Raw genomic sequence first — 20,707 nt, forward strand, 5'->3', positions numbered from 1 at the left:
ACCTGCCTTCCCCACACCAGGGCCCAAAAGGGCATTCAAAATGAGAACTTTAATAACAAACAGCAGGTCAGAGTAGGGCTTCCCCAGGAGCGAGAATGACAGAGCTGGCATTAGAGGCCTCCAGGGTCTCCGCTTCTTCCTCCCCTACCTCCAGGGAAAGGAAGCGGCAGGCCCCACTGAGGAGGAGTGATACCTTCTCCATGTAAGTCAATCTGTTTGACTGATGCAACACTATGTGGGGCAGAGTGACCCCTGCTTGACCACGAAGGTCCTGGCAGGGAGTAAGGATCCAGCCCAGGCAGGCAGGCCACAGGCCATGGGGTTAGATTCGGAAGCTCTCCTCCCGGCCATCGATGTGGCGAAGCCGCAGGTAGACATCTGTGCCGATGCCCTGCAGGGACTGAAGCTGCAGGGACCCGCCAAGGTACTCTGCGTAGGCCCTCGATGTGGGCAACCCGAAGCCAAAGCTAGGGGCAGAGGGAAAGGACAGAGCCCTTTAGAGGCCTGAGCCTCCTGGCCACACCCACCATCCTGGCTATGTGGGGCCTCACCCGTGCATGGGTCCTGACTGGCCGCCACTGTGCATGTCCAGGTGGCCGAAGAGGGGGCTGATCCGGGGATCCTGGGTGCTGGCCTCAGCTGTGGTGAAGTGGTAGTCCATGACCCGATCCAGGTCTTTGTGAGCAATTCCGCCACCTCGGTCTGAAATCCTGGCAGGATGCCAATATCATGGGCTTGGCTAAGGTCTGATGGGGTCCCACTGCCCCAAGCATGCAATGCTCAATCTCATTTCCTATTCCGTCCACCCAGAGGTAGAATGTGGTTTACCCATAGCCTTGGTCCTACCTTTCCCCATTCTCACCTCCATCTGGGCCACTTCACTGGATTTGACATTTATTCTCAGCCCAGCATCCAAGACAACTGCCTAACTCCAGACCCCTCAGTTCTACAACTGAGGCAGGGCCCCAGATCCATCAATATGTAGCTCATGGGAATCTCAAGACAAGATTGGACAAAGTCCAAGTCCCAGAGTAAGGCAGGTTCTTAGCAAATCAGAAACTGCCTGAGCCGCATTGACCCCAGCCCCACTCCACTCAGGGCAGACCTGATGACCAGATCAATATCATTGTTGGCGATGGTGATGACCACATCTGGGACATTGTATGGGGTGTCCAGGTGACTCTCCATCGTGGCTCTATGAAGTGAGGAAAGACCAGTAGGTAGTAGTACCACAGTTCTGTCTGCCCCCACCCATTGTATCCGGCCTACCTACCTCATGGCATTCTTGAGTAGCTCAGGCAAGATATAGTCCAGCGGCATAGGGATGAAGGGGAAGCGGGCAGCGACGTGTCCATTGATGCGCACACGGGGAGCATTGCCATATTTGTGCTCACACAAGCGTCTGTGGGTAGAAGGAGGGTTCAGAAGCCTTCTCAGCTGAAGGTGATTTCCCCTCAGGGACATTTGCCAATATGCACAGAAATTTCTGCTCATCACAACTGAGGTGCTAATGGCAACAGGAGAATAGAAGCCAAGAGAACTGCTAAGCAGCCCAACCTGCACAGGACAGCCCACTGCAAAGAATTACCTGGCTTAAGATGTCTTAGTGCTGAGTTGAGAGAGCCTAGTCTAGACCTTGTCCCAAACAAGGACAGCAGACTGAAGCCTTCCCTGCCCTAAGGTGACCACCTTCTTCAGAACCTTCTAGCCTCACCTGGCAAAGTCCACCCACTTTTCAATAATCTTCTTTGGTGAGAGACGAGTACAGATGATGCCAACAAAGTCAGGCTGGCAAGAGAAAGAAGATCAGGACTACAGACACCTCCACTCCCACCCCCGCTGCTAAGTGCAACTTCTAGAAGGCCCTTAGCCCAGATCCCAGCCCAAGAGGGACTCTTGACTCAGTTTCCTCTCCCTTCCTCCTTCCCCCTTAGCTTTCACAAAGAGATCTCAAGTCTTAGTCAAAACCCTACCTTGTCCTCATGCAGTGCCAAGTGGTGAGTGGCCAGCATACGAATCCCAAGCCTTGAAGTCAGCGTCTTGTCCAAGAAATATCTGACCAGCTTTTCGTCCTGGTAAGAATGGGGCCTCAGGAATTCTGTGCCCCATTCCAACCCTCCCCTGCGCTTGCTGGGTCCTTCCTTGCTCCTCTGTCCCTGACCTCTATGTGCTTCCGGCTCTCACGCAGGCCCTCAGCTAAGAGGGTCACCACATCCTTGTGGTCATCTAGCAGCTGTCGCACCAACTGACAATACTGGGCTTCGTCCGCCTGGTCTTTGATCTGCAGGTCACAGAGTTATGAGGACATGTAGTTCAGCCCTGACCCCTCAACCCCTCACTCTGCTTTGCCTAGCCTCACCGGAGGGAAGTCCGTCAGCTTCTGGAAGGCCCGGATGTACAGCTCATGCTGCAAGGAAGAAGTAGAGGATTGAAGCTATAGAATTACCTGATGGAAAACTAATAAATCTCAAAAAACACCCCCCCCCAAAAAAAAGTAGAGGAACTCACTGGACTGCCATCTATGCCTATCTGTAGAAATCACCATACAACCCATTGCACATTAATCAAACACCCAACGTGATCATTCCAGCCTCCATGAAAAGTGTAGCCTTGGCTTCTGAGGCGTTGAGGCCTCGCCCAACATTTCCCTTGCAACAGGCAAGTCTCTGCCAGTCTGAGCCTGGTCTTCCCATTTGCGGTTGGGCAGAATGCACTCTGGCCTAAGGTCCTCTCCACCTTACCACGTGCAGTACAGTGGGGTTGCAGCCAATGATGAAAGGGAGGCTACGGAAACCCTTGATCCGGTGAGCAATCCTCACTGGCAGCTCTTGCTGCAGGTAGCGGCCACTTTTCTGCAAGAAAAAGGGACAAGCAGGGGCAAGGCCTAAGTGGCTGATTGGAGCTCCGGGAACCAAGAGAGAATAGGGGACAAGAAGCTTACCAGAAGGTGGCTGCCATCCTGAGATCGGCCAGAATAGAGCATCATGGTGGGAGTGAGGCGGACTGAAGGCTGCAGAGCAAGTTGGGACTTTGAGCACTGCCCCTAAACTGGCTCTGTCCCTTTCCCTGGACACTCACTCCAGGTCCTGACCACCACCACCTCCTCCCTCCACTCCCAGCCACTCACCTTTTCTGCTGCCACATCGATGGCTGATTGGTTGTAAAAGGAGGTGACAGTCTTGGAGCGTTCCCGTGCCATCTCTACGTGGTGTGTATCGGTGGCTGATGTGGACCGGGCTCGGAGTGAGAGTGTGGACCCCAAGAGGGGCCGGAGTGGAAGCCCGCCTCGCGGGCAGCTCCCCAGCACGGACGCCAGCATGATCCGTTCTGCTCCTTGAGCGAACTAGACTGAGGACCCAACAGACGGAGGCGACCCCAAGATGGGGCAAAAAGAGCGTCTGGGCAAGGGCTCTTCCCTGCTTTCAGGAGCAAGGTTCCATCGAGGGTGCTGACAAGCTCAGTCCCTGGAAAGCAGCTCCCATCTGTCGGGGCGGCGGAAAGCGGGATTGTTTAAGGGCACCTCTCCACGTGGGCATCAAACCCTCCCTCCCAGGGCAGCCTGTGGCGTCTCTAACCTCCTCAAACACCCAGGCCGAGCCTGGGCGATGTTATTTTATGCCGTCCTAGTCTCTACCGGTGGTCTTGGTGGGGAAGGGATGGGGGGAATCCTCAGATCCAGACAGCCTGAACGCCTCACTTTGGCTTCCTCAGGTCCTGGGCAACCAGGGGGCGAGGCTGACCACCCCCCTTCTCAGTGCCCCCCAGACCCGAGCCCAGGGAGCCCAGTTGGCGTTACGCGCGACGCTGCGCTGTGCCCCGAAGCACGGGGTCCACCGAGGCTACGGCCCGGGGATCCCCGTCTGACCGACCTCTCCCTCCAGCCCCCCCATCCACGGAGTCACTTGGTCCGGCCCGGACTCCCCCCATATGGTAGATGCCAACCCCCCGCCCATGCGCACTCCTGCGCAATGGGTGAGGCTGAGACGACGTGCGCGGTGGGGCCTCCTCCAGCCAGTCCCTTGGATGAGGGGTTCTCCACTTACCGCGCGGACGCGCCAGGGCCCGGGTCCGAGCGGAGCCGCCCAGTCGGCTGGCCGGGCTAGCAAGCCGCCTGCGCCCTCTCCTGCAGTGACGTCACGCCGACTGTGGACGCCCGGTGCCTCCTGGGAGTTGTAGTTTGGCGCGGAGAACTCGCCGCCAGGGCTCTAGCGGGTCCTGGTTGTGTCCCTGCTCCCAGCCTTCCAGATAAATAGTACAGCTCCCGCCACCTGCTCCATAAGTTACCTGGGACCTGTCTGGAACTCTGCTTTCCACTCTATAAAATGGGAAGGGGGGGGGCGGGAGAGAAACAGTGCTAGGTTACAAGATCTTTAAACATTCTGCACATAATTCAAATGACTCTGCCTGCTTCGGACCCCACCTAGGCCCCACCACACACCGGAGGCAATTAACTACTCGGTAATTAATTTGGCATTTGTAAAACGAGGATCTGTTAACCTTGGGGTTTGTAGATTAGATGAATGTCCCTATGGATCATATGTAGAAGCGTACAGGGTGCGTATGTAAAATCTGTACTCACTATGCACGTGCTAGGTGATGTTTTTGCCCGCAGTGGATGTACATCCCTGATTGGTGCTTTCAGTGTCAAGGAGGAAGACTGGGTCAAACAATCTTAGCCAGGCACTGGTGACTCACACCTATAATCCTAACTACTCAGGAGATAAATCTGAGAATCTGAGCTTTGAAGCCAGCTGGGGCAGACAAATCCTGAACACTCTTATCTCCAATGAGCAAGAAGCTAGATGTGGAGGTGTGGCTCAAGTGGCAGAGTACCAACCTTGAGAGAAGAGTTTAAGACCCAGAGTTCAAGCCCTACTACAAGCACAGAATAAACAGGCATTCCCCCCACCTCCACCCCCACCCCCAGCCCTAAAGAGGAAGGTGCTTTTTGTGTAATCACCTGGGATGAGGGCGGCTGTGGGAACACCAGGTAAGGATTTGGATACAGGAGCAGCATGAGGGTTAGGGCTTGGGCCTGGTGAGGAGATCTGGGAAGAAGCGGGGTGAATAGGGTAATGAGCAGCTCAGGAATGGTAAAGAAGTCTGTATTTACCCTAGGGGACTTTAGAACCACTGAAGAGTATTCATTGTTAAGTTCTGCTTCTCAGACTCTCTTCTGGTAGTTCTTGCTAGGGTGGGGCTTGGTGAGACTGGAAACAGTGTATGGAGAAGACACCCCTAGGCAGCCAGTGATGGGAGGCTTTTCTGTGTGTTTGTACTGATTGGATTTCCTTCACTGTGTGTGTACATATTTCCTAGCTATCCAAATTTCTTAAAGTTCCAAGTGTTAAATGAAGCAAGAGATATCCCTGGGGGTTGTCCTTAAGCTTGGAGCTGGGAACTGGCCCACCATGATTAACCTGCCTGGAGCACTGGACTTCCTTCTCCCTCCCTACCCCCAACTTCTTTTTCCAGCTCCCTGGCCAATGTCCCCCGGAGTGAAGCCAAGGAGGCCTCCCACCTCTGGAGGCAGGCACAGCTCTAGCACATGGAAGAAAAGGCAAGGGAGGGGTGATCTCCAAGGGGAGGACAGCCTGCACCAAAAGCCAAAGGTCCAGACTGCGTATTGGGCGTCTGAACGCAGCGCTCACGTGGTCACGGCGTGGACAGCAGCCGTGGGAGGGATCGTCTGGTTAGCTCAGCTTCACCCCGTTTGACCCTGCGCTCTGGAGCCGAGCTCGGTCTGATCTCGCTGCTGCCCCCGGCGGCGGAGGTGAGATATGCACCCCGCGAACTTCATTTTATAAGATGTCATACAGGTATGTAGACATCTTTATACTTATCCTCTATCATCGATACTCTTATCTCTATTTTACAGATGCAAGAACTGAGATCCAGAAAGATCAAGACTCATTCCTTCTTTTCTTCAGGCCCCAACTCTATGTTTATTCTGGCTCAGGCCACACCAGGTGCCCTTATGTTTGTTTACAAATGTATCTGTACATTCCAGTTCTGATACAAGTCTCACTAGGCTAAGATCAAGATGTAAATAATTCTTAGAGACTGTAAGGAGTAGGACAATCTATTTGTCCTTTCCTGCCCTTAGAAGCCACAGATATTCATAAATGCATGACAGTATTTTTTTTTGTTGTTCGCTTTTTTTTTTTTGGTCCAGTCATGGGGCCTGAACTTTGGGCCTGGGCACTGTCCCTCAGCTCTTCAGCTCAAGGCTAGCGCTCTACCACTTGAGCCACAGCGCCACTTCTGGCTTTTTTCTTATGTGGTGCTGAGGAATCAAACCCAGGGCCTCAGGCATGCAAGGCAAGCGCTCTACCACTGAGCCACCTTCCCAGCCCCTGTTTGCTTTTTTTTGTGTGTGGTGCTGGGCAAACCGGAGGCCTTGTAGAAGCCTCACCACTGAGCTGCATCTCAGCTCTGTGTTTCTTCTACAATCACTGTGCTGGTATTGGGACTTGAACTCAGGAGCCTGGGCGATGTCCCTTAGCTTTTGCACTCAAGGCTAGTAGTGTTCTACCATTTAAGCTACAGTTCTACTTCCAGCTTTTTGGTGATTAATTGGAGATACGAGTCACACAGGTTTTCCTGCCCTGACTGGCTTCCAACAACATCCTCATATCTCAGCCTCCTCCTGAATAAATAGTATTATAGGCATGAGCCACTGGCACCTGGCTTTACATTTACTTTTGGCTCTTTGTTTTGATTTTTTGTTGGTGGGTCATGGGGCTTTAACTTGGGCCTGGGAGCTGACCCTGAGCTCTTACACTCAAGGCTAGTGCTCTACCACTTGAGCTACAGCACCACTGGTTTTCTGGTAGTTAATTGGAGATAAGAGTTCCAGGGACTTTCCTGCCAAGGCTGGCTTTGAGCTATGATCCTTAGATCTCACCCTCCTGAGTAGCTAGGCATGAGACTCCAGGGCCTGGGTACTTTGGTTCCTTTTTTTTTTATATCTCCTCTTAGCTTTAAAGACACTTAGAATTACATTGGACCCACCCAATAGTTAAGGGAACATCCCTGTTTTACAACCAGCATAGTGGCAACTTCAATTCTATCTGTAACCTTAATTCCTTCCTTTTTCCCATATAAACTAATACAGCCACAGGTTCCAGAGATTTGGCCATGGATATCTTGGGGTATCGTTATACTGCCTACCTTTCTCTCTAGAATAAGAAAAGTAGAACTTGGAAGGAACAGCCAGAGAGCAAAGAGGACTAGCAGGGAAACAAATAAATACCATTTCACGTAGGGCATAGATGACTCATGTCTGTAATTCTAGCTTCTGAGGAGGTTGAGATGTGAGGATTGTGGTTTGAAGCCAGTCCAAGCATGGAAGTTGTCCATAAAAATCTTTATCTTGGGGGCTGGGAAGGTGGCTCAGTGGTAGAGTGCTTGCCTTGTATGCACGAGGTCCTGGGTTCGATTCCTCAGCACCACATAAGCAAAAAGAAAAAAAGCCAGAAGTGGCGCTGTGGCTCAAGTGGTAGAGCGTTAGCCTTGAGCTGAAGAGCTGAGGGCCAGTGCCCAGGCCCAGAGTTCAGGCCCCATGAGTGGACCCAAAAAAAAATCTTTATCTTGGAAGTGGCGCTGTGGCTCAAGTGGTAGAGCATTTGCCTTGAGCTGAAGACGGTACCCAGGCCCAGAGTTCAAGCCCCACAACAACAACAACAACAACAACAAAGTGTTCTTAGGGGCTGGGAATGTGGCCTAGTGGTAGAGTGCTTGCCTAGCATGCATGCCTAGCTTGCCTAGCATACACATAAACAGAAAAAGCTGGAAGTGGCTCTGTGACTCAAGTGGTAGAGTGCTAGCCTTGAGTAACTGAAGCTCAGGGACAGTGCCCAGGCCCTTAGTTCAAGCCCCAGGACTGGCAAAAAAAAAAACAAAAAAACAAAAAAACAAAAAAAACCTCACTGGGCACTGGTGGCTCACACCTGTAATCCTAACTACTCAGGAGGCTGAGATCTGAGGATCGCAGTTCAAAGCCAGCCTGGGCAAGAAAGTCTGTGAGACTCTTACCTCCAATAAACTGCCAGAAAACCAGAAGTGGCACTGTGGCTCAAGTGGTAGAGCCCTCTCCTTGAGCTGAAGCACTCAAGGACAGCACCCAGGCTCGGGGTTCAAGCCCTACGACCACCACCACCAACAAAAATGTCCCTATCTCCAATTAACCAGCAAAAAGGCAAAAGTGGAGCTATGGCTCAAGTGGTAGAGCACCAGGCTTGAATAAAACAAGCTCAGGGTTAAGGCCCTGAGTTCAAGTACAGGACCAGCACACACACACACACACACAAAACATCCATTTTGATGAAATATTTAGATGTTAAATAAGTCTTGGAAAAAAAAACCCATAGAACTATGTGTCCCGCCACTAGTTGTCAGGGTTATTTGAAGCAGAAGCTAGCTTATAATGTGTGGGTAGCAAAGAAGAAGTAGAGTCCAGGAATGCAAAATAGTTTCAAAACTTTGACTGTGATGAGATGATGATAGCAGGGGAGAGGAAGAGGGCTCTGATGAAGAAACTCCTGACCAAGGGAGATTTGGTTGTTTCTGAGTCGGAAACAGAATCGAGTTTCCATGCAGATGAGAAGGAAGCACAGTGGAAGATTTAGAAGAGATTCACCAGTAGATGGGGAAGTCTGGAAAGGCTGTGGTTCATCCAAGCCAGGTTCTTCAGGGTTACAAGATGTCAGAAGAAGCCCCAATAGCAGAGTTTATTGCAAAAGGATGGACCAGCTAGAGAGGGCAAGGCAGGAGGAAAGGGCTGAGCAGGATAGAAAACTACAACCTGACAGTGAAATGATTTCAAGAGATGCTTGACTCTTGGACCACAGACTTGGCAAGATTCCCTACACCACTGGTTTCTGAGTCCTGGTATATGCCAATGCTTAGAGCTACCAGGGAGCCTGAGATATGAGGATCATGGTTCAAAGCCAGCCCAGGCAGGGATGTCTGTGAGACTCCTATCTCCAACAAACTACTCAAAAAAAGCTAGAAGTAGTGCTGTGGCTCAAGTGGTAGAGCACTAGCCTTGAGCTGAAAAGCTCAGGGACAGTGCCCAGGTCCTGAGTTCAAGCCCCATAAGCGACAGAAAAGAAAAAAAGGAAACATTCAGCATATATTTTTTTCTTTTGTACAAGGGTAACTTATTGTACTAAATATGTAAGGTCTTATCTCCGTGGGTTTTGATTACACAAACTAATTTTCTGTAAATAATGAAGATGCTTGCCTAGCAAGAGACTGAAAACCCCAGTACTGCCAAAACACAAAAAAGCAAACTCTAGAGACTTTTTTTTTGATGCCTTGGAGCTCTTTGACTACAATTCCCATAAATCTTAGCATTCCCACCCTGACACCCTCCCCCCCCCCCCCCCCCCCCCCGCGCCCCGTCTACTACTACCACGAATCCAGTTTACCAGCCCAACGTTCCCCGCTGGTTTCCTGTACCGCCCCGTCTCGTCCGCAGAGCGCTAAGAATAACCAATCGGATCGGGAGGGTCAAGACAGGAAGACCAATCAACGGGCCTGAGAGGCGGGAGCGGGCGTGGCTTTGGCGTGGCTCTTCTCCGCTCCGCCCCTACACCGTGGCGATCTCTCTCTCCTCCCCGCCGCGCGTCGGGCGGGAACCGCGGACATGGGCCCCACCTGGAGGAGCCCCGGGCGGGTGCGTCTGGCGCTGTGCCTGGCCGGTTTCCTGCTTTCCGTGTACTCTCTGCACGTGAAGGCGGCGCGCGCCCGCGATCGGGACTACCGCGCGCTCTGCGACGTGGGCACCGCCATCAGCTGTTCCCGCGTCTTCTCCTCCAGGTGCGCGCGGAAATGGAAAAATCCGGCCTCCCCGACGTGCTGACTGATTTCGGAATGTGGGATCAGGGTATCTGGGGAACCGACACTTGGAGGCTGAGGGGTGTTACCTGGCGTAACGGGTGCACACCTGGGCTGAGGCACCCCGAGATACTAGTTTTTGAAGTGAGGGTGCAGGGCTTGGGGGTGGGGGGGGCTGAGGGAGGGGTCGGGGCTGGGTTAATGGGGGGATCGCTCGTGCATGCGAGTGCCCGGGAATAACGGTGACTGGGAGAGGGCACTGATGGCCTTTTGAGGCGCTCGCGGGCGAGGGTGAGCACACTGAGGTTTTTTGAGTCCTGGGACCTGGGGCTTGTTCTGACTCGGAGAAACCAGGATTAGTAGTTTAGTGGGGCGACAGAACAGGGAGGAAGGGGGTGGGTGGCCACGGAGCTGGACATCTGTGTGTCCAAGGCAAAAAAGAAGGTAGCCTAAGATTTCCTAATTTTGTTAACTAAGTGGCCATTTAAAGAATTACCGAAGGTATCTTTGGAGAAGCGGAGCCTATGTTAGGTCCATGGCTAAGCCTGGCTTGGGGATAAAGGAGAATTGGGCAATGACCCATAGATTCCTGACCTGGCCAAAGGTCTGGAAGGTCAGGAGGTCATCGGCTCTTGGATGCTTAGTGGGAGGGAAATGGGAACAGGAGTCTGCCTCCCCCCCCTTTCCGGCCCCGTCCCTTCTACTAGATTGACACCTGCTTACCTGAATGTCTCTATCACCACCACCAGGTGGGGCCGTGGTTTCGGACTGGTGGAACAGGTGTTGGGAGCAGATAGCATCCTCAATCAATCCAACAGCGTATATGGTTGCATTTTCTACACGCTACAGTTGTTGTTAGGTGAGTGGCTCCACCCCTTCCCTGCAGGCTCCGCCCACTCAAACCTGCTTCTTCCCCTAGGCCAGTGCAGCCCCACCCAAACTACGCGTGTCTGGGTCTTGGTGACCCTGACAGTTGACAGTCGCTTGCTAATCACTGGGCATCTTTGGGCAAGAAGACCAGCAGGAAGGGAACTAAAGGTGTCTCTGACAGAGGTGAAAGATCCCATAAAGACTTTATAGTGGGGCTGGGAATGTGGCTTAGAGATAGAGTGCTTCCCTGGCATGCATGAAGCCCTGGGTTCTATTCCTCAGTACCACATAAACAGAAAAAGCCAGAAGTGGTTCTGTGGCTCAAGTGGTAGAGTGCTAGCCTTGAGTAAAAGGGGGACAGTGCCCCAAAACCCTGAGTTCAAGCACCAGGACTGGGGAAAAATAAAACAAAACTAAAAAAGACTTCCTAGGATCCCAGTTTGTTTTTTAAAGATTAAAATTATGATTAAAAACAATATTTTACTGGACACCGGTAGCTCACACCTGTAATCCTAGCTACCCAGGAGGCTGAGATCTGAGGATTGAGATTCAAAGCCAGCCCAGACAGGAAAGTCCATGAGACTCTTATCTCCAATAAACCACCAGAAAACCAGAAGTGACTCTGTGCTCAAGTGGTAGAGCTCTAGCCTTGAGCTGAAGAGCTCAGGGACAGCACCCAGGCCTAGAGTTCAAACCCATGACCAACAACAACAATATTTTGGTGTTAGTACTAGGACTTGAACTCAGGGCCTGGGTGCTGTCTCTTAGCTTTTTGCTCAAGGCTGGCAGGCTACCATTTGAATTACAGCTCCACTTCTGGCTTTTTGGTGGCTAGTAGGCGATAAAGTCTCTCCTGGGCTTTCCTGCCCAGGCAGGCTTTAAAACTTGATTCTCTGGAGACTGGGAAGATGGCTCAGTGGTAGAGCGCTTGCCTTGCATGCCTGAGGCCCTGGGTTCAATTCCTCAGCACCACATAAGCAAAAAGAAAAAAGCCGGAGTGGCGCTGTGGCTCAAGTGGTAGAGCGCTAGCCTTGAGCTGAAGAGCTGAGGGACAGCGCCCAGGCCCAGAGTTCAGGCCCCACAACCGGACCCAAAAAAAAAAGAAAAAAAAAACTTGATCCTCTGATCTCACTCAGTTTACTGAGTAGCCAGGATTACAGGTGTAAGCCACCAGTGCCTAGCTTCTCAGATTAATTGAAGGCAACCCTAATACATCTTCCATTCATGTAAATCTCAGCAGGAAAAAAAAAAAGTCACTATTTGGGTCCCGCAAGTTATTGAACAGAGAGAGAATGAATGTCTAGAGGGCTATATTAGAGCCTAGTTCCCTATCAGTAGCACCAGAAGTCAGGTCTGAATTCTGGACGTGGACATTCCTTGATCCTTTTTTTACTTCCCAGGTTGCGTGCAGGGCCGCTGGGCCGCTATCCTTCTGCTGCTGAGCTCCCTAATGTCCCTTGTTGGGACTGTCTACTTGGCCTGGATCCTGTTCTTCGTTCTCTATGATTTCTGCATTGTTTGTGTCACCACCTATGCCATCAATGTGGGCCTGACATTGCTTAGCTTCCAGCAGATCCAGGAACCCCAGAGCAAGGCCAAGAGGCACTGAGGTCTTACCCTTGCCAGGCTGGCATTATCTGCTTTACGTTGGCACATGAGTCTTGTCCAAGGGAGCTCTATCTGGTTCCCAAGAAAGCACCGCATCACGCTCGCTACTCCCTCCATGAACCATACACAGAATAAAAGGACCCAGTGTGCCTTTAGCTCTCTCCTCAAGGGCTAGTTTTCATTATTTCCCAGGGAAGGAACGTTCTACACAATAAAATTTCTTAAGCTGGCCAAGTCTGTACCATCTTTCTACCAGGGATGCTGGTGCTGGGCTTCCCCCAGTGTTGCTTTGTTGGCAAAGATGAGTCAGGGAGAGTGGAGGACCTTCCTGAGAAGGGTGGCTTTGGATAGTGTCATCTACAGCATGTGGAGTCAGCAAGGCGTGGGGCTCCATTAACCTCTATCTGCAGGATGCAGGTAGACTGCTTGTCCCTGCTGCCCACAGGAGCCAGGTGTCCTCTTCTGGGATGGTCCAGCACACAGTACCCTTCTGGCTATGTAGACTTTGAGCTTTTCTTCCTATAGACCAAACTTAACCCATTCGGTGGCCTTATCTACCATCCCAAGCCAGTCTCTGCAGCCCTGAAGGCAAGGATCAGGTTGTTTTCATTTTTCTTCACTAAGGATTTACCCATATGCTAAGCATTAAGAACTTGTGTTAACATGTTATTAATTCATATAATCCTGGTACAATCGAATGAGGTAGGTGCTATTATTACCCCTATCTTGGTGAGGAAACTTAGGTAGACAGGCTAATTAATTTGCCTAAGATCTCCCATCCAGTGCTGGGAAAGGTAGGGAGATCTTAGGTGTTTTTTTTTCCTGGTGCAGGATTTCACACCTGTGAGTCAAGCTACCATGATACACCCCCAGCCAGTCACAGATCTCAAGATCTGAATCTCCCCAGGCCATCTGTCTAGTGTATACCCTACCCTCGATTCATAGCTGTCTGTGTGTTAAGTGCTGTCCCTGAGCTCTTTTGCTCAAGGTTAACACTACACCACTTGAACTTCAGCTCTACTTTTAGCCTTTTGGTAGTTTACTGGTGATGACTCTCACAGACGTTTCTGCCTGGGCTGGTTTTTTTTTTTTTTTTTTTTTTTTGGGTCCGGTCGTGGGGCCTGAACTCTGGCCTGGGCGCTGTCCCTCAGCTCTTCAGCTCAAGGATAGTGCTCTACCACTTGAGCCACAGCGCCACTTCCGGCTTTTTTCTTTTTGCTTATGTGGTGCTGAGGAATCGAACCCAGAGCCTCGAGCATGCAAGGCAAGCGCTCTACCACTGAGCCACCTTCCCAGCCCCCTGGGCTGGTTTTGAACTGTGATCCTCATATCTCAGCCTCCTGAGTAGTTAGGATTACAGGTGTAAATCACCAGCTTCTTCCACCATTTTTGAGGACGGGCACCACTGTGTGTTTTCTGGGAAGGAAGCAGGCCTGGAGAAATGTTGGGATTTGCTAAAGGCTTAGGGTCATCAAGCAGCAGAGAGATTCAGCCATTAATAACCAGCCCTGGGCTGGGAAGGTAGCTCAGTGGTAGAGTGCTTGCCTTGCATGCATGAGGCCCTGGGCTCCATTCCTCAGCACCACATAAGCAGAAAAACCTGGAAGTGGTGCTGTAGCTCAAGTGGTAGAGTGCTAGCCTCAAGCTGAAGAGCTGAGGGACAGCACCCAGGCCCAGGGCTCAGGCCCCAGGACCGACAAAAACAAAAAAACATACCCAGCCCTGCACGTTTGCCTATGAGACAGTCATGGAGGAAAGGTATATGAAACCTGTCTGGGGCAGGCAGGGAAATTGAAGAGGAATCCATGAGGATGGTGTTTCCATGCTGGGAGCAAGGCTATGGGAGCAAGGCTATGAGAAGCCAGACTCTTCTCTAACTAAAGATATTTGGGGGTGCTTTTATTTTTGTTTTGAGACACAGTCTTGCTATGTAAACTAAGCTGGTCCAGAACTCACCATCTTCCCACACAAGCCTTTTGGGCGTTGGGATTACAGGTATGTACTACCATGCTGGACTTCATCTAAGTATTTTTTTTGGGGGGGAGGTCCAGTGGTAGGCCTGAACTCTGGGCCTGGGCATTGTCCCTCAGCTCTTCAGCTCAAGGCTAGGGCTCTACCACTTGAGCCACAGTGCCATTTCTGGATTTTTTTTTTGGGGGGGGGGGGTCCGGTCATGGGCCTGAACTCTGGGCCTGGGTGCTGTCCCTCAGCTCTTCAGCTCAAAGCTAGCGCTCTACCACTTGAGCCACAGCGCCACTTCCGGCTTTTTTTTTTTCCTGCTTATATGGTGCTGAGGAATCGAACCCAGGGCCTCATGCATGCAAGGCAAGTGCTCTACCACTGAGCCACCTTCCCAGCCCTCATCTAAGCATTTTTACATCCAGTCATTCTGAGTTTCTAAGACCAGGCACAGACAGGTTAACTGTCCAAGGTCACTTACATAGTAAGATTCAAACTATGGCATGCTGACCCTTGTGGAGGCCGAGAGAGGGGTGGTGGCCAGTCCAGGGTCATGTAACCACAGCCCAGATGCTAAGAGCTGCTTGGCTCCCTTCTAGCCTACGGGAAGGAGTGACACCTGTGACTCCTAGGCTGGGGGTGGAGCTGGGGTGGAGCCAAGGAGACCCGGGTGGGTGGCCTCTTGAGAATAAGAACACAAGTGGCAGAGTGGCCAGGAGCAACATGAAGCAGAGCTGGGGACCAGGGCTGCTGATCCTGGGAGCTGTGGTCCTCATAGAAGGTAAGGGATCTGTATGTGGGAGGGAGGCAGAGTGGAGCGCTAGAGTTCACGGCTGCTCCTGGCCCTCCTGTAACTTGGTATGTAGGTCTGTCTGTCTGTGGATGTCATGTTGGGTGTTGGCTCTGTGTGGGGACTCTGTGTGTGTGTGTGTGTTACCCCCAGTGACCTCAGGGAAGTTCTGGACCTCATTGGCCTGGGTCTCTCTTTCCTCCATCCCAACTCTTCGCTCCCTCACTCTAATGGTCGGTGGATCTGTACTCAGGGAAGAGGGAAAGCCCAGACCCTTTGGTCAGCTCACTGGCAGCCTTCGGGAAGCTGGGGAGTCTGAACTGTTTCCACAGGGGTGGGGTGAGTCTCACCTCTTGGGACCTCCCCTCCTTGGACATGACGCAGTCCTCTAATCCTTTAGTCCTCCACGGTTGAAAGGACAATTAAAATAATGCTCTCCACATACACAAGCGGCCTCCCTGAGTCAGCAGTGGGGGCAGCAGTTAGGGGTTCAGAAGCCTGGAGGAAGGCTGGCCAGGGCCCAAGCTGTATCCTGGACCAAAGAGTGCTGAGCACAGTTCAGGGAGGAGAACTAATTACTGAGCGTGCACTCTGAATGAGTTCCAATAAAAGCTCTTGCTCGAACTCATATAAATATTTTCATTCTGGGAGGGACTGGTGAGGTAGCCAGTTACAGGCAAGGATCAACCCATCCCCTCTACCAAGCCTGTGCCCAGCAGCTCAGGGGCTCCTGAACCTCACCTAAGTCTTTCTCTCTCTTCTCAGGTCTTCAAGCAGCCCAGCGTGGTAAGATCTGGGGATGCTGGGCCTGCCTTACTTGGGTCCAGGTTGAGTCAGGGTGTGGGGAGATGCGGGGGGTCTGATGTCAACATGACACCTCTCTCCGTAGTCTGTGGGCAGCGTGGTCCTGGGCCCCCTGAGCCTCAGGAAGGCAACACAGCGCCTGGCGAATGGCCCTGGCAGGCCAGTGTGAGAAAGCAGGGAATCCACATCTGTAGCGGCTCCTTGGTGGCAGAAACCTGGGTCCTCACTGCTGCCCACTGCTTTGAAAAGTGAGTCATGGCTGCAATTGGTCAGGGTCTCAGCATGTATGGGTGGATTTGTCCCTAAGTCCCAGGAGACTGCTTCCAGTCCCTAGATTAAAAAGGTTACCATTTGCCAGGCACCAATGGCTCACACTTGTAATCCTAGCTACTCAGGAGACTGAGATCTGAGGATGGAGGTTTGAAACCAGCCCAGGCAGAAAACTCCCCGAGACTCTTCTCTTCAATTAACCACTCAAAAACCAGAAGTGGCTCTGTGGCTCAAGTGGTAGAGCGCTAGTCTTGAGCACAGAGGCTCAAGGACAGTGCCCAGGCCTTGAGTTTAAACTCCACAACCAACAAAACAAACAAACAAACAACATTTTCTGGGCACTGTTGCTCACCCCTGTTACCCTAGCTGGTCAGGAGGGAGAGATCTGAGGATTGTAATTCAAAGCCAGCTCAAGCAGGAAAGTCCATGAGACTCTTACCTCCAACTAACCAGCAAAAAGCCAGAAGTAGATCAAGCCTTGAGTAAAAAAGCTCAAGATCAACAGCCAGGCCCCAAGTTCAAGCCACAGGGCCAACACGCACACACGCGCGCACACACACACACACACACACACACACACACACACACACACACACACACACACACACACTTTACTGAGAATTTGTCTCGTTTAATTGTAACAATAACCTCTCATGGTCCTGAATGAGTAAGCTGAAGTTTGAAGACACAGGGGAAAGCTGGGCTTAAAGCCACGAACTGACATCTGCACATCTTCTACCTACCTGTGCTTCCCAGACACTCAGCCCTTCTATTCCAGGGAGGCAGCGACAGAACTGAGCTCCTGGTCTGTGGTCCTGGGCTCTCTGCAGCGTGAGGGGCTGAGCCCAGGGGCTGAGGAGATAGGGGTGGCTGCCTTACAGTTACCCCAGGCTTATAACCACTACAGCCAAGGCTCGGATCTGGCTCTGCTCCTGCTCGCCCATCCTGTAGCCCGCATACCCCTCTGCTTGCCCCAGCCTGCCCACCACTTCCCCTTTGGAGCATCTTGCTGGGCTACTGGGTGGGATCAAGACACCAGCAATGGTAAGTGCAATCCAGAGAGGCACTGCGCTTGCCTAAGGCCATAGTTTGAGCTCCAACTGTCCTAGCCCTGCCTTCCTTTGCTATAAGTCTAGACTCTAGCCTCAGCCCCCATCTCTTTTGTCAGCTCCCAGGAAACTACGGAATCTGCGTCTGCGGCTCATCAGCCGCCCCACATGTAACTGTCTCTACAACCGGCTACACCAGCGGCTGCTGGCTAGCCCTGCTCGGCCAGGGATGCTATGTGGGGGTGCCCAACCTGGGGTGCTGGGACCCTGTCAGGTCTGATTGGGAGGAAAGGGAGAGGGGAGGGCTTTGCCTTGGGATGGGGGCTCAGCCACTGAGAAGAATCAGGGAGCTATAGTCAGAGGGCATCTGTCTTAGACTCCCTTGCCTGGCTCCAGGGAGATTCCGGGGGCCCTGTCCTGTGCCAGGAGCCCAATGGACGCTGGGTTCAGGTTGGGATCATAAGCTTTGCATCAAGATGTGCCCAGGAGGACACTCCTGTGCTGCTGACGGACATAGCTGCTCACAGCTCCTGGCTGCAGGCCCGAGCCCAGGGGGCAGCTTTCCTGACCCAGGCCCCGGAGACCCGGATGACCAGCGATGAGGACAGCTGTGTAGGTAGGAGCACTAGGGTACTTGAAAGCGGGATGATGGGGACACACTCAGATCTACATGACTTCTAGGCAGTGGGTAGGAGCCGCAGTGAAATGGCTCAGATGGTAAGCCCATTAAAATAATAATAATAATAATAATTAATAATAAGCTAACTAGGGGGCTGGGAAAGTGGCTCAGTGGTAGAGTGCTTGCCTTGTATGCATGAGGGCCTGGGTTTGATTCCTCAGCACCACATAAGCAGAAAAAGCTGGAAGTGGCGCTGTGGCTCAAGTGGTAGAGTGCTCGCTTTGAGCTGAATTGCTGAGGGACAGCGCCCAGGCCCAGAGTTCAGGCCCCACGACTGACCAAAAAAAACAAAAACAAAAAAACCTAAAACAACAACAAAACCAAAACACTAGGGGCCTTTTAAGGCTCTGTTTGGTCCCTAGGATAGTGACAACCCCACAAGGGCTGGGAGATATAGGTGCTTTAGAGTTTTATGGGTTTGGGGTTTAGGAAAGGAATGAGCTCTCTGTCTCTGAAATCTAGCTGAGGATTTTGGGGGAAAGCTGCATGTTTCCGGGCAGGAATCTAGAGATGAGACAGGGCTCCCTCTCAGATCCTGCTTTACATGATTGACATGTAAACTACATGCAAAGTAATTCCTCAGAAGGAAGTTGTGTCTTGACTTTCAGAAAAGCAATTATTAGTAAGGACTTCTACAGCCAGTCCAGGCCTAGAGGAGTACAGACAGGTGGGGCAGGGAAGTGGAACAGGGCCAAGGAAGATGTACAGTCAGACCACCAGGGCTAAAAGCTTGGGTCCTGGCTTTTGAATCCCAGATTAGCTATTTTCTTTTGGTTACAGAGCTAGAAAACCATTTAACCCCCCTGGAACTTCTGGTTAGCTTTGTTAATGAAGATAACAAAAGGCGACTTGTTTTTTTGGTGTTCATGGGACTTGAACTCAGGGCCCTGAGCTCTTTTGCTTGAGACTAGGCTCGACCACTTTGAGCCACAGTGCTACTTCTGGTTTTCTGGTGGTTCATTGGAGATGAGTCTCATGGACTTGCCTGCCTGGGTTGGCTTTGAACTGTGATCCTCAGATCTCAGCCTCCTGAGTAGCTAGGATGACAGGCGTGAGCCACCAGCTCCCAGCAAAAGGCAACCTTAATAAAAGGATACTGAGAGAATTTGATTGGTCCGTAGGAAGTAAACACTGTGTGCTAGACCTGCTTAAAGCCCTTTGTCAGATGATGAATTCATCTGTTTCAGCCTGTGGATCCTTAAAGACAGAAGGTCCCCAGGCAGGAGCTCCCTCCATGTGGCCTTGGGATGCCAGGCTGAAGCACCAGGGGCAGTTGGCCTGTGGCGGAGCCTTGGTGTCAGAGGCGGTGGTGCTGACAGCTGCCCACTGCTTCATTGGGTGAGCCCTGTGTCTTTCCCCTTTGTGCCCCTAGCCCCAGCCCTGTTACCCAGTGCTGTCAATGCTGCCTCTGCACAGGCGCCAGACCCTAGAGGAATGGAGTGTAGGGCTGGGGACTGGATCAGAGGAGTGGAGTCTGAAGCAACTCATCCTGCATGGGGCCTATACTCACCCAGAGGGGGGCTATGATGTAGCCCTACTGCTGCTGGCTCAGCCCGTGACACTGGGTCCCACCCTGCGGCCCCTTTGCTTGCCCTACGCTGACTATCACCTGCCTGATGGGGAACGTGGCTGGGTCCTGGGGCTGGCTCGCCAAGGAGCAGGTATGTAGGATCAAGGCCACCAGCAATTGTTCATTGAGCTTAAAGGCTGCTGGAGCAGCTGGATTTGGTTGTTTTCCCTGTCCTATAGGCATCAGTTACCCTCAGACAGTGCCTGTGACCGTCTTGGGGCCAAGGGCCTGTGGTCGGCTACATGCGGCCTCTGGGAGCGATGGCATCCCCATCCTGCCAGGGATGGTGTGTACCAGTGTTGTGGGGGAGCGGCCCCACTGTGAGGTGAGTCCCAGGACCTCACACCTTACCCAACAGGCTCTTGGCCTCTCACCCTGCAGTTCATGAACAGATTTGCCAGGTTTGGCCTCTAGCCCTCACCCGAAGTCAATCTTTGCTGCCAAGTAGCCCCCAAACTGCCAAAGCATTCATCTCCTGCCCCCTCGGCCCTCCTGCTGCCAAGGGGAGAGAGTCACTGAGTGTCATCTGAACTGCCAGGGCCTGTCTGGGGCACCGCTAGTACACGAGGTGAGGGGCACCTGGTTCCTGGCTGGGCTACACAGTTTTGGAGACTCCTGCCAAGGCCCTGCAAGGCCTGCGGTGTTTGCTGCACTGCCTGCCTACGAGGACTGGGTCAGCAGTTTGGACTGGCATGTCTACTTCGCTGAGCCGCCAGAGCCTGTGGTTGAGGCTGGAAGCTGCATGGCTAACTCAAGTATGTGTTCTGGGGCTTCCCTCAGGAACCTCCTAGTCCATCCAGGGAATACACAGTGCTAAACCACTTCTAGCTGCCCTGGGTGGGTGAGTGGTGGACAGACCCATGTGGATTCCAAGGACATGATGTTACCCCCTTTTTCAGCCTCAGTATTCTCATGGTCCATGGGGCCAAGACAGATCCTATTCCTTCAAGGGAGCGAACAAAGCTTCAAGGACCAGGCCAGTCCCCCCACCCCTCCTTCCTCTCTTTAACAGGCCAGCCAGCCAGCTGTTGACAGGTGACTGGAGAAAAATGAGACGAGTGTCACTGCTGCACCCTCCCGCTTCCCTGGGCATCTGGGCTCTGGGGCAGGCCCAGACGTCCCTACTCTAGATCCTGCAGGACAGGGTGCCACCTGTGAAGCCCCCTTCCCCCCCCCCCCGCCTCAGCCCTGCAGCTTTCCCATCCCCCCTAGCCTGTTCCACTTGCATAAAAATCACACCAGCCAGCTTTTTCAAAAGTTTCTTT

At 52.3% G+C, this 20,707-nt stretch overlaps 3 protein-coding genes across 4 annotated transcripts; 2 read left to right on the forward strand and 1 right to left on the reverse strand.

Annotated features, from left to right (window-relative positions):
• Nucleotides 1–16: 16 nt before the first annotated feature.
• On the reverse strand, nt 17–4,300 carry LOC138814940 (branched-chain alpha-ketoacid dehydrogenase kinase). Of its 2 annotated transcripts, XM_070004075.1 has the most exons (13): nt 4,044–4,300; nt 3,576–3,714; nt 3,128–3,482; nt 2,942–3,010; nt 2,742–2,852; nt 2,360–2,407; nt 2,162–2,281; nt 1,974–2,072; nt 1,715–1,788; nt 1,274–1,402; nt 1,106–1,195; nt 552–710; nt 17–467 (listed from the first exon to the last, which is right to left on the reverse strand). In XM_070004075.1, exons 3-13 carry the CDS (start codon nt 3,317–3,319, stop codon nt 323–325), a joined length of 1,236 nt encoding a protein of 411 aa, XP_069860176.1. In that variant the 5' UTR covers nt 3,320–3,482; nt 3,576–3,714; nt 4,044–4,300; the 3' UTR covers nt 17–322. The 2 variants fall into 2 exon arrangements, with proteins under 2 accessions (XP_069860176.1, XP_069860177.1); XM_070004076.1 differs by lacking the exon at nt 3,576–3,714 and having other exon boundaries at nt 4,044–4,297.
• A 5,284-nt stretch (nt 4,301–9,584) lies between these two features.
• LOC138814941 (vitamin K epoxide reductase complex subunit 1-like) lies at nt 9,585–12,551 on the forward strand. The gene is made up of 3 exons (XM_070004077.1): nt 9,585–9,825; nt 10,593–10,702; nt 12,114–12,551. Exons 1-3 carry the CDS (start codon nt 9,653–9,655, stop codon nt 12,320–12,322), a joined length of 492 nt encoding a protein of 163 aa, XP_069860178.1. The 5' UTR covers nt 9,585–9,652; the 3' UTR covers nt 12,323–12,551.
• A 2,452-nt stretch (nt 12,552–15,003) lies between these two features.
• Nucleotides 15,004–20,474, forward strand: LOC138814887 (serine protease 53-like). Its single transcript, XM_070003984.1, has 11 exons — nt 15,004–15,061; nt 15,836–15,856; nt 15,960–16,122; nt 16,923–17,188; nt 17,313–17,467; nt 17,590–17,809; nt 19,060–19,210; nt 19,289–19,533; nt 19,622–19,767; nt 19,981–20,197; nt 20,455–20,474. Exons 1-11 carry the CDS (start codon nt 15,004–15,006, stop codon nt 20,472–20,474), a joined length of 1,662 nt encoding a protein of 553 aa, XP_069860085.1.
• Nucleotides 20,475–20,707: the final 233 nt, after the last annotated feature.

Source organism: Dipodomys merriami, unplaced genomic scaffold, assembly GCF_024711535.1.
Source record: "Dipodomys merriami isolate MVZ:Mamm:240054 unplaced genomic scaffold, mDipMer1.0.p SCAF_62, whole genome shotgun sequence".
Classification (NCBI taxonomy): domain Eukaryota; kingdom Metazoa; phylum Chordata; class Mammalia; order Rodentia; family Heteromyidae; genus Dipodomys; species Dipodomys merriami.

Bases quoted from the DNA above. Each gene is read 5' to 3' on its own strand.
- LOC138814940 (XM_070004075.1), bottom strand. From the start codon at position 3,319: ATGCTGGCGTCCGTGCTGGGGAGCTGCCCGCGAGGCGGGCTTCCACTC. The intron at 3,011-3,127 runs GTGAGTGGCTGG...CTTGCTCTGCAG, and splicing joins TCGATGTGGCAGCAGAAAAG to CCTTCAGTCCGCCTCACTCC. The intron at 1,196-1,273 runs GTAGGTAGGCCG...CTCACTTCATAG, and splicing joins CTACTCAAGAATGCCATGAG to AGCCACGATGGAGAGTCACC.
- LOC138814941 (XM_070004077.1), top strand. From the start codon at position 9,653: ATGGGCCCCACCTGGAGGAGCCCCGGGCGGGTGCGTCTGGCGCTGTGC. The intron at 9,826-10,592 runs GTGCGCGCGGAA...CACCACCACCAG, and splicing joins TCCCGCGTCTTCTCCTCCAG to GTGGGGCCGTGGTTTCGGAC. The intron at 10,703-12,113 runs GTGAGTGGCTCC...TTTACTTCCCAG, and splicing joins CACGCTACAGTTGTTGTTAG to GTTGCGTGCAGGGCCGCTGG.
- LOC138814887 (XM_070003984.1), top strand. From the start codon at position 15,004: ATGAAGCAGAGCTGGGGACCAGGGCTGCTGATCCTGGGAGCTGTGGTC. The intron at 17,189-17,312 runs GTAAGTGCAATC...CTCTTTTGTCAG, and splicing joins GGATCAAGACACCAGCAATG to CTCCCAGGAAACTACGGAAT. The intron at 17,468-17,589 runs GTCTGATTGGGA...GCCTGGCTCCAG, and splicing joins GGGTGCTGGGACCCTGTCAG to GGAGATTCCGGGGGCCCTGT.